This window comes from Solanum lycopersicum, chromosome 6 (genome assembly GCF_036512215.1).
Source record: "Solanum lycopersicum chromosome 6, SLM_r2.1".
Classification (NCBI taxonomy): Eukaryota; Viridiplantae; Streptophyta; class Magnoliopsida; order Solanales; family Solanaceae; genus Solanum; species Solanum lycopersicum.
In genome coordinates this window covers 2,779,020-2,796,567 of record NC_090805.1, presented here as the reverse complement: position 1 = coordinate 2,796,567, position 17,548 = coordinate 2,779,020, and the positions used below count along the sequence as shown (strand labels likewise).

General features: G+C 31.8%; 1 protein-coding gene and 2 non-coding genes across 6 annotated transcripts; all 3 read right to left on the bottom strand.

Annotated features, from left to right (window-relative positions):
* Positions 1-2,239: 2,239 nt before the first annotated feature.
* Positions 2,240-2,311, bottom strand: TRNAP-UGG (transfer RNA proline (anticodon UGG)). The gene has a single exon. It is a non-coding gene; the product is annotated as a tRNA-Pro (tRNA).
* Positions 2,312-7,664: 5,353 nt separating this feature from the next.
* On the bottom strand, positions 7,665-7,736 carry TRNAP-UGG (transfer RNA proline (anticodon UGG)). The gene has a single exon. It is a non-coding gene; the product is annotated as a tRNA-Pro (tRNA).
* A 179-nt stretch (positions 7,737-7,915) lies between these two features.
* NHX1 (Na+/H+ antiporter) lies at positions 7,916-15,642 on the bottom strand. Of its 4 annotated transcripts, none has more exons than XM_010323391.4 (15): positions 15,303-15,642; positions 14,339-14,532; positions 13,301-13,419; positions 12,220-12,317; positions 11,607-11,666; positions 10,914-10,960; positions 10,619-10,813; positions 10,130-10,176; positions 9,759-9,825; positions 9,577-9,677; positions 9,358-9,459; positions 9,118-9,256; positions 8,976-9,038; positions 8,762-8,845; positions 7,916-8,401 (listed from the first exon to the last, which is right to left on the bottom strand). In XM_010323391.4, exons 2-15 carry the CDS (start codon positions 14,507-14,509, stop codon positions 8,090-8,092), a joined length of 1,605 nt encoding a protein of 534 aa, XP_010321693.1. In that variant the 5' UTR covers positions 14,510-14,532; positions 15,303-15,642; the 3' UTR covers positions 7,916-8,089.
* Positions 15,643-17,548: the final 1,906 nt, after the last annotated feature.

The window sequence follows — 17,548 nt, the reverse complement described above, 5'->3', positions numbered from 1 at the left end:
TATCCATCAACAAAATTTGTGCAAACTAGTAAACTTGACTCTATTCCTTAGGTTCATTCAGAAGTTCTAAACATAAGTAGAGTGTTCATTGCAAATGAATATTTGAGTGTTATATGTAGATTAAAAATAACTCCATTACCTCAGGCTTTAGGTCACGATGAACAACCCGTTGAAGATGACAATACGAGACCACGCTTAGAAGTTGTACCATGACAGCTTTGGCATCGTCTTCCGAGTATTTCCCACCCCTTCAAAAGAAACTGGAGTAAGGAAATTCACATAGGAGAATACCAAGCATGCTAAGCTGAAAATATTTTAAGTACCCACCTTGCAAGTATCCGGTCTAGCAATTCTCCTCCTTTACATAACTTGAAGAAGATCTCACAAAGATAAGTACAAACAAATGCAGAAAACATAAAAGACAAAAATGATAAACTAAATAGATTTCTCTTATGATAATACGACAAGCCATGCAAACATTTGGAAGGACGTAGACCAAATAAGACAAATTCTTTTATGTCAGAATGCTGAAGAATGACAAGTTACCCTGAAACACAACTAAAAGCAGCATTAAGGTTGACAATTTCAACTTACTCCATGACTATATAAACATTTTCCTCGTCCTCATAGGCATCATAGAATTGAACCAGATTCCTATGTCCTGTTAAAGCGCGCAATATTTTGACTTCTCTCCTTACATCCTCAATTGCAATTGTTGTAGTCATCTGCAAAAGATTCCTCAGTCTCATTAAACAAAGAAATAATTCAATCAGGTGATACTGCTCTTGGCATGAAAATATAGTCCTTGTCTTTGTGCTTCATAAAATATTGTATCGGTTGTTTGAAGTGTGACTATAACAGTGTTTGAGCTTTGGTTGAGTCAAAAAGAAAATAAGAAAAATGGGGTTGATTCAAACCAAGAATTCGAAATGGGGTTCTTATATTTGGTGATATTTGTATGATGATGATAAACAGAAGATAAAAATCCAATCTTGGGTTTCAAATAAATACATTTTCTTGATTTTAGTAACAATAGAGTCATTGTGCCACTGTTTTTTTGTATGTGTGATTTAAAAAAAGGAATTTCTTGATGGAGTTTCTAAGCTAAGCTACTTATCTTGGACTTATATCTCTTATATTTTTCCCTCTCTTTGGCTTGGTTTCCTAATAATATTGTGTGATTATGTTATTTATAGGCTTGGCTGATACAGACCCAAAGGTAACACTTCAGGATTATTGAAGTAGTTCGTTTGGAACCCGAGAAGGCTGATTGGTAAGAAATTGAAAGTAATAAATTTTTTTTGCTATATGGTAGATAGTTGTTAGATTGACTAGCTAACTCCCTTGTGTTTTTTTTTATAAAGAGAATATGAGTTGTTATGGTTTGTCCGAACTACTTTTTCCATGTGAACAATCAACTTTGTTATTGTTTTAAGAATACATGAATTGTTTTGCTAGAATCAAAACTAATGTATTGATAGTTATTTTTTTTTACTTGTTGCATTCTATTGCTATAATGTATGTTATTTACTCTAATCTAGGTCTGCCCTTATTGCTTTGAAATGTTTTTTCGTGTGCCTTTAGTCATTCATTTGTATAAAGTTTATTAAATGGTGGAAGCTGCTAATAACTTAACTTGTCAATATTTTTTGGTTCTACAATTAGTGTTGTAATTGTTTGTTGTTGAATTGATGTGAAGGTTAGACTATTTTTCGACGTGTGTAGCATATGATTATTAATTCAGAAAATTTAACCGAAGATTTAAATAAATAAGTTTTGCACGAAATAATATTGCAGATTCTTTTGTGAATCTTCAATATGAATCGTCATATATTGTTGTTTTAAACTTTGATTGTGAAATTGCAATATTGAAAGAGGTTAAACCGACTTTAAAATTTTAAGTCTTTCTCTTTTTGTTCTATAATTGAAATAAAGGAGTACCACAAAAAGGCAACATTTTTTTTATTGGTTTGTTGAGAGAAGATCTAATCTCGCTTATTCCATTGCGGCATTTTCTTCTTGGTCTCTTAACATTTTTTTAAAAATAAAATAAAATTGAAGTTATATCACAAAGACTTGTTAATGTAACATTACATTTTTTGTCAATTTTTTTTTTATATAAGTAAAACCTATCATTAAATGTATCATAAATCACAATAAGTTATATTTATATATAAAGAAAGAAATTCCGATAAAAAAAATTTTGATTGCGATCTGTAAAAGAAACAAAAATGAATTTGGGGCGTTCCGAGAATTGAACTCGGGACCTCTCGCACCCAAAGCGAGAATCATACCACTAGACCAAACGCCCACCCATGTTCTTCAAAGGTAGACAGTTTATATATAGCATAGTTATATATTTAATTTGACTACAGCAGCAACTAGTAAGTTGTATAATATAAAAAATGGTAATGAAATACATTCTATCTTCGTGATGTTTCCTCTGATTTTCATAGAAATTTCATTTAACAAGGTTTTTTTTCGAGTTAAGGATCTTATCAGAAACAATATTTGTAGTCTTTCTTATCGTTTGGTAGAGTGTATAAGAATAATGTTAAATAGAGTGTATAGTAATACTTGCATTAACAATACATGTGTTATTATGCTGACATTACTTATACATAGATTATTTTTATCCATTGTTTGATTTGATGCATAAAAGAATAGCATGCATTGCATGAAAAAAATAATTTACAAAGATATCCTCCACTATTATGATAGAAAAAATGTAAAGAAGGTTTTGAGGGACAATTTGATCTTTATTCGTGCTGATGCATGCATTAAAACCATTGCATTGCTAATACCTATAAAATTCATTGTATTAGCAATACACACCTTAATACGCAGTAGAGTGTATAACTAATACAAGTTTTAAAAGACTACCAAATAAGATACTAGTATTACACAAAACTAATGCACACATTATTTTACCTAATACACTCTACCACGGGAGTAAGGACCGTGTACACCCACCTATCCCAAATTCTATTTATGAGTAGGGGTGTGTTTGGTATGATTGAAAAATTATATGTAATCTAGTACTTCTTATGTCTCTAATTACTTGTCCACTTTTTAATTGACACACCTATTGAGAATATAATAATTTATACAGTGAGTTTATCATTTTACTCCTATTAATTATGAAGTGAATGAATTAAACATTAAGATTTTCAAAAAGTTCTACAATTTAAAATAATTAATTGAGGGTATAATAGGTAAAAAAATTATTCTTTCTTAATTTGTTAAAATGGACAAGTAATTAAAAAAAAATAGACACGTAATTAGGAACATAGGAGTAAAATAATATGAATTTACCTATGTATAATATTATATATTGGAATACACAACCTAATATACTATGTTGCCTTTGTACGGTATATATTTAAAATCTACAAAGTTTGTTCATAAATCAAGTTTGAGATACTTGTTTTATGGCTTGTAAATGACCCCCTATGCATTTTTGTTTTTGTCCCTTTTTATAGAGTTAGTGGAACTAGTAATTACCATATATTATCTACAATTATGAAAAATAATTGTTTTTTTTCAATTTTCAAATACTCTTTATCATTTTTACTCTGAAAATCAATAAAAAAAATTCAAACTCACAATAAAATATTGTCCAACTTCTGATAAATAATTCCAGAAAGAAACTCTGATAGGATAAAGTTGTGAGATTTGCACTATAAAGATAATTTGGTTGTCAGTTCCTTCTAGGTGAAGTTAAACAACCTCTCCACCTATGATGTTAAGATAAGATATACATACATTTTTCGGACCTCATTTTGAACTACATTAGACATATTGTTATAACAATGTGGTTGAAGAACTACAAAAGATAAAGGAAAGAAAAGAAATAAAATGGTAAATAGATTGGAAATAAGTTACCGGTACACCTAAAATGAAAACTCTTAGCTTTCGCGGCAAGGTGTTTCAAATGTGAGACCTCCAAAATGGAAGTCTCAAAGCCCAAACCACCAAGCCATCCCAGAGGATTTATCATATATCAATTACTCTATACCTCTCTTGTGTATAAAATAATACACAAATTTCGTCATAATTTATATATACATGTATTAAGTATACAAGTTTTACAAGCCAAACATCATATTAATTTTATACAGAAATAATTTATCTTCTAATCAGCTATCAAACATGATATTACTTATGTATAATTTAATACATATACATGAGTCACCTTTAAATAAGCTACCACTACCAAAGTGTGTACCTAAAAGCTCATAGAATAATAAGAGGTTGTTGTATTTTGTGTCATTCCTTCTCAAGAAGTTTCATAATGAGTATAATGACGCTATAGTATCTCGATGTAACTTATTCTTAACAAACAAGGATGAAAGAAAGCAAGTAAGTTAATTTAAAATTCAAATTTACTATCGTATATTAAGAAATCAATTAAATATGTATAAGGGGTGTATTTGGTATGATTTTTTATGTATACATATCAAGAAAAATTATACATAATCTAGTAAAATAATACAGATTTACCTAAGTATAATATTATATATTCAAAGAAATAACCTAATATTCTATGTTACCTATTGGACGGTAATATCTTTTAAAAAAAGACGTGTCTTAGGCCTCCAAATTTAAGGGGCCTCATTTTTAACAAAAATAGGTTATAAGTTATTATTTTTTAATTAATATTAAATACTATTTTTAGAAAAAATAAACTTTCATGAAAAATGAAGGAATTATTAGAGAAAATTTGACATATTTGAAGTACTATATCTAATGAGAAATAATTTAAAATAGGAATGGTTATATTATCAATTGAAAACTAGAAGAAATCAATTGTATAAAAGATATTTAAGTTAAGGCCCCGTTGAATTTTTGTTTTAGGCCACTAAATGCTCGAGCCGCTCTTGAAATATCCTCATTCCTCAATGCATTTTTGTAGCTATAACTTTTTATAGTGTTAATATGATATAGCTAAGAAGTAGCATATATTATCTACCGTTATTTTTAAAAAATAAAAACAAAAACTTTACTTTGTTGCATATATTAAACGGTAATGTGGAAATTGAAATAAAATCTCGTGATTTTGTTAGGTATCAAGGAAGCATTTTCATTTTAAAAAAATCATTTTTTCCCCAATTTCAAAGGCTTATCATTTTTACTTTAAAAATAAAAAATTTTCTAAAAAAATCACAATAAAACATGATTAAATATCTGACAAATAATTTCACAAAAAAAACTCTAATAGGATAAAGTTATAAGATTTGCATTTTAAAGATAATGTGATCGCAATTCCTTCTAGCTGACCTCTTTACCCTGGATTAGAGGTGAAGTTAAACAACCTCTCCACTTATGAAATAAAGATAAAAAATATGTGTACATTTTTTCGGACCTCATTTTGAACTACATTAAACATATTGTTATAACAATGCTGTTGAAAAACTACAAAAGAAAAAAGAAAAAAAGAAAAGGAAAAAAAAAACAAAAGAATTGAAGCCATAGTTATAATAATGCATGGAATAATTATAGGGCAACTTTCACATATAGCAAGCAAAAAATTTATATATGTATGCTATAACAAACTTTACATAATTTGATTCATAGCAAATATAAAACTGTATAATTTGCTATACATATACAATTGTATAATTCGCTGGCCTAAATTGTATAATTCGCTGGCCTATTTCACTGCAATTGTATAATTTGTTTTGCATACAGTTGAATCGAATTAAAATGTTTGTATATTGCATAATTATAAGTGTATAGCAAGAAGATATATGTTTTTCTCGCTTTATACAAAAACAGAAACACAATATATACACTTATGTTGTATAAAGCTAGAGAAAATTGTATTTCACTGCAATTGTATTATTCGCAATTGTATAATTCGTTGGCCTTTTTCTCTGCAATATTTGAAGTAAAATGTTTGTAAATTGTATAATTAAGTGTATAACACGAAGATATACATTTTTGCATGTGTATATACAATTTTCTCTCACTTTATACAAAACAAAAACAGAATTATACACTTCTGTGTATAAAGCGAGAGAGGCGAGCGAGAATGGAGAGTGGCGAGCGAGATTTTTGGGAGAGAGACACTGGCAAATTTTAGCTAATGTTTGCTATAGAGCACAATTAAATCAAACCCTAGCTATTCCATTTAATTTAGGTTATTAGTTTGCTATTATATACAATTTTCCCATAATTACAAGGAAATCTACGTATGAATTAGTTTTGCATATTTGGTAGACGAATGGTAGATAGGTTGGAAATAAGTTATTCCTTGCTAACTCAACTAAAAAGGCAAACACTTAGCTTTCGCGATAAAGAGTTTCGAACTTAAGACCTCTAAAAATGGAAGGTTCAAGCCTAAACCATCAGGCCACTCCAAAGGATTTATTATATATTAGTTACTCTATACTCTTATCACGTATAAAATAATACATAAATTTCATCATAATTTATATATGTATTAATTATACAAATTTTCAATTACAAACGCTATATTAATTTATACAAGAATAATTTACCTTCTAATCAACTATCAAACATGATATTACTTATACATAATTTAATACATATATAACTCACCTTTAAATAAGTTACCAAACAACTCCTTATAGTTTATAAAAGACTACCAAAATGTTTAGTTAAAACCTCTTGTTGTATTTTGTGTCATTTCCTCTTTGATTTACGTTAAAAGGTTTATAATAAGTATAATGACCTTATAGTATCTGGAAGTAACTTATACTCAAACAATAAGGGTGAAAGTAGGATGATAATTTCAGTCCATATTAATAAAATGAATCCATTTTGACTATATTTATGGCTTGGATCATTTATATTTTAATTGATCAAATATGAGCTTCAAACTATTTTAAGAGTCTCTATAAATATGGTCAAATGGGTTAAATATGGATATCCATATTTGACCCATAATAAATCACTTATTTTCACTTTCACTCAAAATTTTAATAACTTTTTTTGTTTTCGTAAAACAAAAGATAATTTAAGGACATGTTGGTGGAAGGTGGGGTGGGGTGGGGTGGGAGAGGGGGCAGAGGTAGGGGGTAAATTTTTATTTTTATTTTTTTGCAAAAATAGTTATTTTTTGTTTTTAAAAAACAAAAAAAAATTAGGAATAGGTTGGTGGAAGGTGGGGGAGGGGGGGTCCAGAGGGGTGGGGTGAGCCAGAGGTAGGGGGTAATTTTTTATTTTTTTTTGTAAAAACAGTTTTTTTTTTTGAAAAAAATATTTAGGGATAGATTAGTGGAATGTGGGGGGGGGGGGGAGGTATGGTGTAATTTTTTTTTTTTTTTGCAAAAGTAATTTTGTTTTTGTTTTTGAAAAACAAAAAAAAAATTAGGGGCAGGGGGTGGGGGTGCCCGGGAGGGGGTAATTTCTTTTTTGAAAAACAGATTTTTTTAAAATGGGTTGAATTCATTTTATCCAAACCATATTTGCGCATATTCTGTTTGGATTGGTTGTAATTCCAACCATTTTTGCTCAATACATATTCAATCCATTCAAATTCATCCAGCCATTTTTCACCCCTAGGTGAACGGAAGATTGAGAAATACGACCATTGGTTTAACTTGTTAAATTCAAATTTACTATCGTAAAAAACAAGTAAAATGAATTTCGTCGCGACGAGTAAATTTGAAGCACCAAAAATGACAATTAAAAAACCAGGGGCGTTCCGAGAATCGAACTCGGGACCTCTCGCACCCAAAGCGAGAATCATACCACTAGACCAAACGCCCACAATGATTCTCATTTTACAAAATATTAAATACAATATATTCAGTGTTTAGTTTGACTAATAGCAAAAAAGAAAAAATTGCCAAAGAAAGTAAAAATTCTGTTTGTCAATGATACATGTAAGTAAGAAATATGAACTTGGTGATGGAGGCAGAGTTTTCACAAAAGAGAGATCAAAATATAAAGTGGTAAAAAGATTTATATATAAACTAATTTCAACGTTGTATATATACAATGTAAATTTCTAATCAAGAGGATTTACATGAATCCCCTTTAGCTCCGCCTTTATCATAGTTAAAGAACTTTACACTGAAGTCTAACAGCAAATTCAAGAAACTCTGCTGCGTTTACACTGTCAATATTGATCACATCCTCCCTTTGACAACTCAGGTGCATCGGGCACGAATCCCCTGCCTCCGAACAGGGGTCGCATAAAAGCATCATCAAACCTTCTCCAATGGTTATGTATAGTGTAAGAAGGTTCCTTCAGTAGAATACTCAAACCAGATGGTCGTACAGGATCAACATTTCCCATCTCAAGTTCGAGTTCTTGCTCGTTAGTGAGAAGTGGGCGTGCAAACGATTGTTCAGAAGAGATCAGGTTGTTGAAACCTTGTGATGAAGGCAACAAGAACCTTACAAGAGGCTTGGTTATCAGCCCAAACACCTAAAAGGGGTCAAAGCAATCGAAATTAAGTCACTATAACTTCTACGTCCTTAAGTAATATGGTCAGTGATGATTCATATAGACGACACCAACTTGTTTAAGACTGAAGTGTTGTTGTTGTTGTAAATGAAGAATGTTGACTCCATGAGAACTTTCTTATCTTCCAATGAATGCATACAAATTTTTAAATATGTGAGGACTACTTTTTCATCACATTTTGGGGTAAGGGCTAGCAATGACGGATCCAGGATTTTCACAAACGAACGTCAAAAGGTAAACACGCTAAAAATCAAGGGAATTCAACATATAGTATATATACATAAAAAAAAGAACTGGAGGAAGGAAAGACGACGAAGTTACCACTGTACTGAAGAGGACTATTGTAATTGTGCTGGTGATCATAACTGCATTTCCTGGCTGTTGGGTGTGGCCAAATCTCGTAAACTGCACACCAGAAATCACGCTTCAATAAACGCGATGTCACTTTTAAAATAAAAATACTTTCTTTCTGAAAAAGCCATACACATGTGCCATACACATTTTAGAAGAAGAGCTGATAAGTTCAAAAATCGACCTGGTTATAAGCCAATGCCATGGAAACAGATCCCCGCATTAAACCAGCCCACCATATCGTAACCTGTGAAGTTGATGAATTATTATTATTCCGATAAGATTTAGCAACACAGGCTGCTTTAGGACAAAAAATGAGATATAACCTGTTGTTTAAGACCAAACTTGTCATGCTCAGATCGCTTCAAGCAATTGGAAAAAAGAGACAACGGGAACACAAAACATGCCCTTCCAACCAGAACCAGACCAAGCAGTGCAGCGCTTACCCCAACAGATTTTCCAGGACTATGAAACGGAAAATCCACAAAATGAGAATTGAATTAGGTTAAAAAGGCCAATAATTGGAACTCGGAGACACACTTTATATAATGGATATGACGTCTTGCCTGTCTTTAACGAATCTCCATTTTTCAATATCTAAGGCATCCATACCAACATAAAGGAAAATGAAAATCTCCGCAATAAATGAGAGTGTTGCAAAAGCATGTCTGTGAAAAAATAAAATTAGTTAAACTAGGAAATTAAACACCTATGTAACTTCTTTGAGAAGTTCCTAAAGAAGGATAAAGACGTTCAGAAAAAGTGATTTCTGAGTGTAAACATACCTTGTTGTCACTTTAGAATTAAATGTCACATTATGCCAGGTATAGTGTGACATGACAATACCACAGATAAATACTGTAAGAATTCCGCTTAAGTCAAACAACTGAAAGGCAGGGACAATTATCATGATCAATAATTACATAAACTATATCCATACAAGTGTTCACATTGTACAGAAACTTACTTCTGCCATCACATATGACAGGTAAGCCATGAGAATCATGAGAGCAACTTCACGATCAGTTGAGTGCCTACAAGTGGAATAGACGGCTTTAAGAGTTACAAATGCCGAATAAATTTAGGTATATACACGTGGATTTATAATATGGAGAGAAAAAAACTCCTATAGTAGCTTATAGCATTCAATAAGTAAGAATTTTCCTAGATTTATAATCACTTTTTCTTGTGTAGACAGGTGAGCCAAAGACTTGAATGGTGATGTGCAGAAGAAAATCAGATAAATTAATAATTGGACGCGAAATGAATGGCAAATAGTTATAAACTAATTAATTAATTAAACTATAAGAAAAGAAAAATGGATAAAGAGAAGAATACCTGCCAAGATATATCTTTTTTATTAGGTATGCACTTAGCAATCCAATCTGCATTCAAAAGCAAGATGTCGTAATAATGATAGATGGTTAGCATAATCTGATCAAACGAGGGGGTAGAAAAAAAATAGTGGAGCCGAGCGAATAAGAAAGCTATAGGTGATGCAACTATAAATCTTATGGAGAATTTGATCTTGGCACATGATGAACAATTGCAGCATGCTTAACACATGCAAATCGGATAGTAAACTCTGTTCTCATGGATGGTAAACAACAACAGCGTGAAACGGCTGTTAGTACCCCGTGGCCTGATGAAAAAAAGGAGAAGTCTGCCGAAGAGGGACTCATGTCTAATTAGCTCGTCGGTGAGAAAATATATACTAAGGATGATCAGCCAGACTGGGACTGAGACATGGCCCAAACTTCTAGAGGACAAACGTAGAAAGGATTGCCAATGCACGTAAAACATAAAGCAAGAAAGTGTGCTACTTACCAAAACTCCCAGGAAAGTGCTCGCAAGAAATAGGTAGAGAAAATTTCCAGTGAACACTAAGGCAGCCCTTGAGTTGATGTGGGAGAGGTCCAACTTCTGGATCGCATTAAAGAGCACCACAGATGTTGCATCATTTACCACCCCTTCCCCAAAGACTAGACTATAGAGTCGAGGCGTCTCGTCCTGATTAAGAACCTGAGAATTAAACTCATAACGTTCAGTTTACACCAGTTGCTATATCAATAATTATCCATTTTACCACAGCACAGCCGCAGTGTTTAGAGGAAACCCATACCTGCAAGGTGCAAACAGAGTCTGTTGCTGAAAAAATTGCTCCAATCGCTACGAAAAAAGTATTTGAAAATATCAGAAGATAAGAGGTCAAAATCAATTTACAGGAGAATGCCAACCACGGAAAGAATGAACTTAAAACTTATCTATATCATTGAACCAAATTATTATATGACGATTACTTCTCAGGTTATATTGCTCCGACTCTTCAAAAGTGGTCACACCCATGTTGAATCCTCCAAAAAGGCAATACTTTTGGTGGATCCAACATGCACCTGTTGACATTTCTGAAGAGTTCGAGCAACATAGTTCTTACGTACTCAAATCCAGTCTAAGAAAATACTCCCAAAGGGTCATGGTACCAAAGTGGCAGAGGTGGAGAAAGGACGAGAGATAAGGGATCGAAGAAAATACTAAGAAATTACAGGTGGAAATTAAATTTATAACTTAAAATATCTTTTGAAAGTTTTTTTACTACTGCATAGAAGCTTTCCTTGTGCTAATGAGATACTACAACCAATATATATTCATAAATGATAAAACACAATATTTTGTGCCTAACCCTCATATTAGTCATTTTTCTCCTCTTACTTACTCTTAAGCAAATGAGGCCTCATTGTAACAATCAAAAGTATAACATCCACAATTGATAACCTGAAACATCAACTGCAATCGAAAGAAAAAGAAAGACTGGTACCGAGATAATCTCGTAGCTCCAGAAAGCCAATATCAAGCTTTCCCAGTAACTCCTTTGCGCCTAAAACAAAATTTTCAAGTTAGGGCGAACAAGAGAGATATCCCATGTAAAAACTAAAAACAAAAGCAACAACTAGTGAAATTCTCAAGGAGGAGGACTAAAATGAACCATTGGTAAAACCTGATAACGAGTAAATTGTTTTTGGCTTCTACACAGTAAAGAATTTAACTATTAAGAAACCATTTTGCTTTATGCAGTAGAAGAAAGGACAATACACTTAATATATACAAATACAGTAACCTTGATCTTCTTCTTTCTTTTTTGTTCTTTTGAGAATGACAAATGCTAATTCATATAGAGTTACGGACATGTCATTCAAATGCTAATTCACACTTTCCCTAATCGATTCAGATTTCAACTAACTCTAGCCTATGACCAACTTCCCCCTCCAAGATCACTATATTCATTAATAAAGTAAAAATGTTAAAATTAGAGTGCAACTTCAGCTCATTTAACATCGGAACAATAAAAAAAGAACCTCGCTTCAGCTCCCTTTGCGCAAGGTATTCACTTTCTTAAGTTGACTGAAGAGGACTAAGAAAGTAGGGCCTACCAAATGATATGATGCTGAAAGATATCAATGTGCCGACGGCACCAAACAACATAATGGTCACAAAATTCCTGAAGAACTGCTTCTTTTTCACCTGAAAACTGATAAGGTGCAAATGTTGAAGTCAGTCTCATAAAATTTAACATCTAAAAAACTTGCAGCTCGTTCTTTTTTTGTTTTCTGTCTAATTGTCAGTTATCAATAACAACAGCAGGCATTAATGTGGACAATCCTTATGTATACAGTATATGGTAAAAATCAGGCTCAAGACTCGGGCCAATCAGGAAGCAAAACGTGGCAAAAGGAACACGTAGGATGTGATCAGTAGATGATATGGATGGCATCTTTTCTAAGTGTGTTTGGTGGAAGCAGTCTTCTTTATACAAGATCTGCACAAGTGATCAGTACCACATCCGTAAGGCCCATCTAGCTCCAAAAACATGAGATTGAATTTTACTCCGCAACAGGTTAGAATAGGATCAAGAATATAGCCGTTATGGAATCACTAACCGTTGCTTTAAGATAATTGATAAAAAAAATTAATAGGTTTTATTAGAAGGCGTATTTCGTAAGTCTTGTCCTTGGACATTCAGCTATAAATACTGCATGTATCTTCTGTTAGTAATGATGAGATTCTGATTATGACACAAGTCATATAGTATCATGTTACTTCTATTTTGTCAAGATACTAAGCTCCGTTGTTATAAGGAATTACCAATAAAGTCAAGATATCTGGTGATAGCTACAAGATCTGAAATTCAGGCTCTTCGCATTTTCTTAACTGAAATTCTTCATTTTGTTATTTTCTTTGTCTTGTTCATACTGATTCAACAGGTTATATCATTCTAGTTTCATACTTTCGTTAACTCAATCCATGTGTCCTTAAACCTTGCATATAAATTCAAGTATTCAACTGTACCTTTTTTGGGCTAAACACCTTAGTCTAAATGTTCTTTCTCTTCCATATTCAGATTAGAGAGAACAAAACTTGTAATATGCAACAACGCAATAAACGAACTCAAATAACTATGGCAACCCCATTAAAATTGACATGTCACTATAGGCAAGAAGAAAAACAACTTACCCGGCATTAAATATGATGGGTGGCAGAACATAAATGAAGAAGAGTTGTTCGTCAAATTCTAAGAGATGAGAGCTCTTTCCTTTAGTAGTTAACAAAATGATGCCTCCTGTACTTAAGCCCTGCCACGAGAACAAAAAAGATCGCCCATTGCAGAAAAAATCCAAAAGCATAGTCCAGTAAAAAAATGTGTTGAAGAAAATTTTCCCAATAAATATCAGCATTCATACATGTATATGCGTCTACACAGACTAAAGTTGTGGTCTAGCGTTTACAACTTTATTCGGCACCAATTAGGTGTAGAGTCCAAATCTTACTAAGGGCATACCCTCTTCAAGCTCATACAAGAGGTAATGTTATGCAATGCATGCATGGACTAAAATTGCAGCCTACTGGTTACAACTTCACGCCACATGGATGCAAAGTTCAAATCTTACTAAGGGCTTTCCTTCTTCTAACTCGTATATATGGTAACATTATGCATGTATATGTGTTTTCTCAGGCTAAATTGCAGTATTGTGATTAGAACTCTACTTGGCGCCACTTAAGTGCAAAATTTAAATCTTACTAAGGGCACTCCTTCTTATAGTTTGTAGGTTACATTATGCATGTATGTATGTGCTCGAGCTAAAATTGCAGTCTTGTGGTTACAACTTTACTCTACGCCACTTAGGTGCAGAATTCAAATCTTACTAAGGACATTCCCTCTTCTAGCTCGTAGGTGAGGTAACATTATGCTTTATGTGTGTGTGCTCGGGCTAAAATTGCAGTCTTGTGGCTACAACTTCACTCTACACGACTTAGGTGCAGAATTCAAATCTTACTAAGGGCAGTCCCTTTTCTAGCTCGTAGATGAGGTAACATTATACTTTATGTGTGTGTGCTCGGGCTAAAATTGCAGTCTTGTTGCTATAACTTTACTCTACACCACATAGGTACAAAACTCAAATCTTACTAATCCCTCTTCTAGCTCGTACAAGCGATGTCCTTTATATATGTGCATACAAACAACATTGATTCAATAAAGGAAAGAGGACTCACAATTACAAGAGCGGTGATGGAATCGTTAATCCAACGACTCTCTTCAAGGAGATGACCAATCACAATGCATCCACAAAGAAGAGCCACAAACAGAGTTATGGAATCCACAGAAACCTGATCACCATCCGACAATATACTCACCCCCAATCTCGCCACAGCATCCAACCCCATGATTGCAACTAGCCACAACTGGTCTAGAAACACAAGTGTCAGCAGGTTCACTAAGTGCCTGGGAAGGGCGCTAGCGGATACTCCACCTACTATTTCATTCAACTACAATTGTTCATCTAAGTGAACTAAACACTCAATAGATACAAACAAGTATACATTCCTGACACTGTCACAACTATGTATCAATGTTCCAGTAACTAATACAAGCTATGAGTTCGGTTCCAAGTTCAAAACCCATACACTTCAAATCACGACTTCAAAATCCATATCCTTCAAATCCTGACTCGGTCTCTAATAATATGAAACAACAAATGACAATTAACACTTAAAAAAATTCTCTTTTTTTAACCCATGGATGCAAAAAAACAACTTCTACAAATGACATTACACATTGAATATATTATATATCCTCCCCACCCTCCAACACACATAATCTTCGCCCATTTCCACCACCGTCACTCTCACCTTGTTTAGATTATATACGAATACTTTTAAAATACTCCCTTTTTTTTCAATTTAACGATATTTGTATATTCTTAAACTAAAGATACTTATAATTCACCGAAATATTTGTAAATTTTGTAATCTTAAAATACTATACAAAAGATGAAATAAAATAATTGCCCACCCCGCCCCCCCAAAAAAATATTTTTTTTCTAAACGGACTAAAAATAAATAACCCTTTCATAACATAACAGAGATACTCATAAAATTACCTTCAATTTGCAGAGCAAATGCAGAGGCAAAATCACAACTAAATGAATGAAAAAAAGTGAAGCAATAAAAACTTTACCTTTTAATTTGCTGAAAATCTGCAATTTAGCAAATGCAGAGGCAAAATCACACCTAAATGAATGAAAAAAAAAGTGAAGTAACAAAACTTTTTCCTATTAATTTGCTGAAAATCTGCAATTTAGGCAAAAAAAAATTAAATTGTATGAAGACAATTAAGAACAAAGACTGATTTTATTGTTTTTTTGCTTAAGGAGTAAGATACGAATGAAAAAAATAGAATTATAAGCTAAGTTGGAAAAGGATGTTTTATATACTTTTTTATAAGTTAACAAAAATATGTGTCTAACTTTGTTACACTTGTGATACTCCAAATTTATTATTTGCTTCCTTAAACAGAGGATTTGGATTCTTAAATTGATTCTATATATACTGAGAAATCAACATAAAAAAGTCAAGAAATAGGATTTAAAATTGACTAATAGTTAAACAAGGAAAACTTACATAAATATACTATGATAAAAATATATTTATCATTTATAGTAATAATATTTATTTTTTACTTGATCACTTTTTATTCATTTTATAATACAAGTTCAATACATATTATAAAGAATAATTTATTATTCACATATAATACAAGTTTTAATGATAGATAACACATTTATCTTATATTTTAATAAACTTATAATACAATGTGTCAAATTCTTATCAAACAAACGTAATATATTTCAAAAAGAAATTATAATCATATATATTGCATACATAATTTACTTTTAAATAATATTACAAATTTAACATAGTATTGCTATAAATGATATTAAATAAAAAGTATCGCTAAAATCAATAATTATTTATTAAAATATACTGATTCATTAATTTTTCCAAATAACAATACGTTTTATATATGGGACACTTTCACATATAGCTACTTAAAAATAACCTAATTACTCTCCATAGCTATAGTTTGATAATTACAATTCATAGCTACATGTTATATCAAGAAGAGAGGAAAGTGGACAGGGAAAGAAAGGAGAGAGGCGAGAGAGAGGGGAAAAAAGTGGGAGAAAGGTGAATTGTATAAGTATATCGCTATGATAATTGTATATTATACATATGCATTTGTATTTATGGCAAGCGAGAGTGGGAGAGGGAGGCGAGAAGCGAGCGAGACTGGGAGAAGGAGGAGAGAGGTGAGCGAGATTGGAAGAGGGAGGAGAGAGGCGAGCGAGAGAGGGAGGAGAGTGGGAGAGAGGTAAATTATATATGTATATAATTGTATATTATACATATACATTTGTATATAGGGCATAGGGCAAGAGAGGGAGGAGAGAGACAAGCAACAGAGGTGAATTGTATATGCATGTAGGTTAAATAATTGTATATTATACATATGTATTTGTATAATCTGGCGAATTATACACATACAAAAATGACTAATTATACAAATTTGAAATCAGCCCACGTAATTAATATATAATATTAATTGTGGACAAAAATTATAACAAATATAATGAGTAATTAAATAATATAAATTTGCTTTATTAAGTAATTTTTCCTTTATATTTTGCTAGATTTTATTTATAATTGATTAACAATTGATTTGAGTGTTTTTTTTATTACAATAGTTCAGTAAAAGTGTGACAAATTCATAATATTCATCATCTTTTGCGGTGTATCATGTTTTTTTTTTACTTTTCTATTTGATGAAATTATTATTTTAATAGATATTTTTGATTAACGAATATCTAATTCATTGAATATAAATGAGTCTTTAAATTTAACTATGAACCCTATCTGACTAACAAAATTCACACAATTATTGTCTTCTTTGTTAACTTCAATGAAAGATTCAATAAAATCTAATATCATTATCTTTACTTTCTCTAATAAAATTTTAATATTTTATCTTGCTCAAAACATAAATGAGTTTTCGGTTAGTGGAAAGTAGCAACAACAACATTGATAAGAAATTAGACAAATTGACTACTTATTAATATTCTATTATAATTCCATCCTTCGTCATATTCTTCATCAGTTGTAGGTGTATTGTTTGTCTAACCTCTTCCCAATACTTCTTAAATCTACTTTAACCTCTTCTCAGATTCACCATGGTCGACCTATTACACATCCTTATCGAGATATGTATATATTTTCTCTTCACATATCCAAATTAATACTGCTAGAAACAAAAAAAAAAAAATTCCACTACAAAGCAATGAAAAATTAGGTGTAAAACATAATTATTAACTGAACCAGCTCACTGAGAAGATACATGATCAAAAATACATTTTCACTGAATTAATT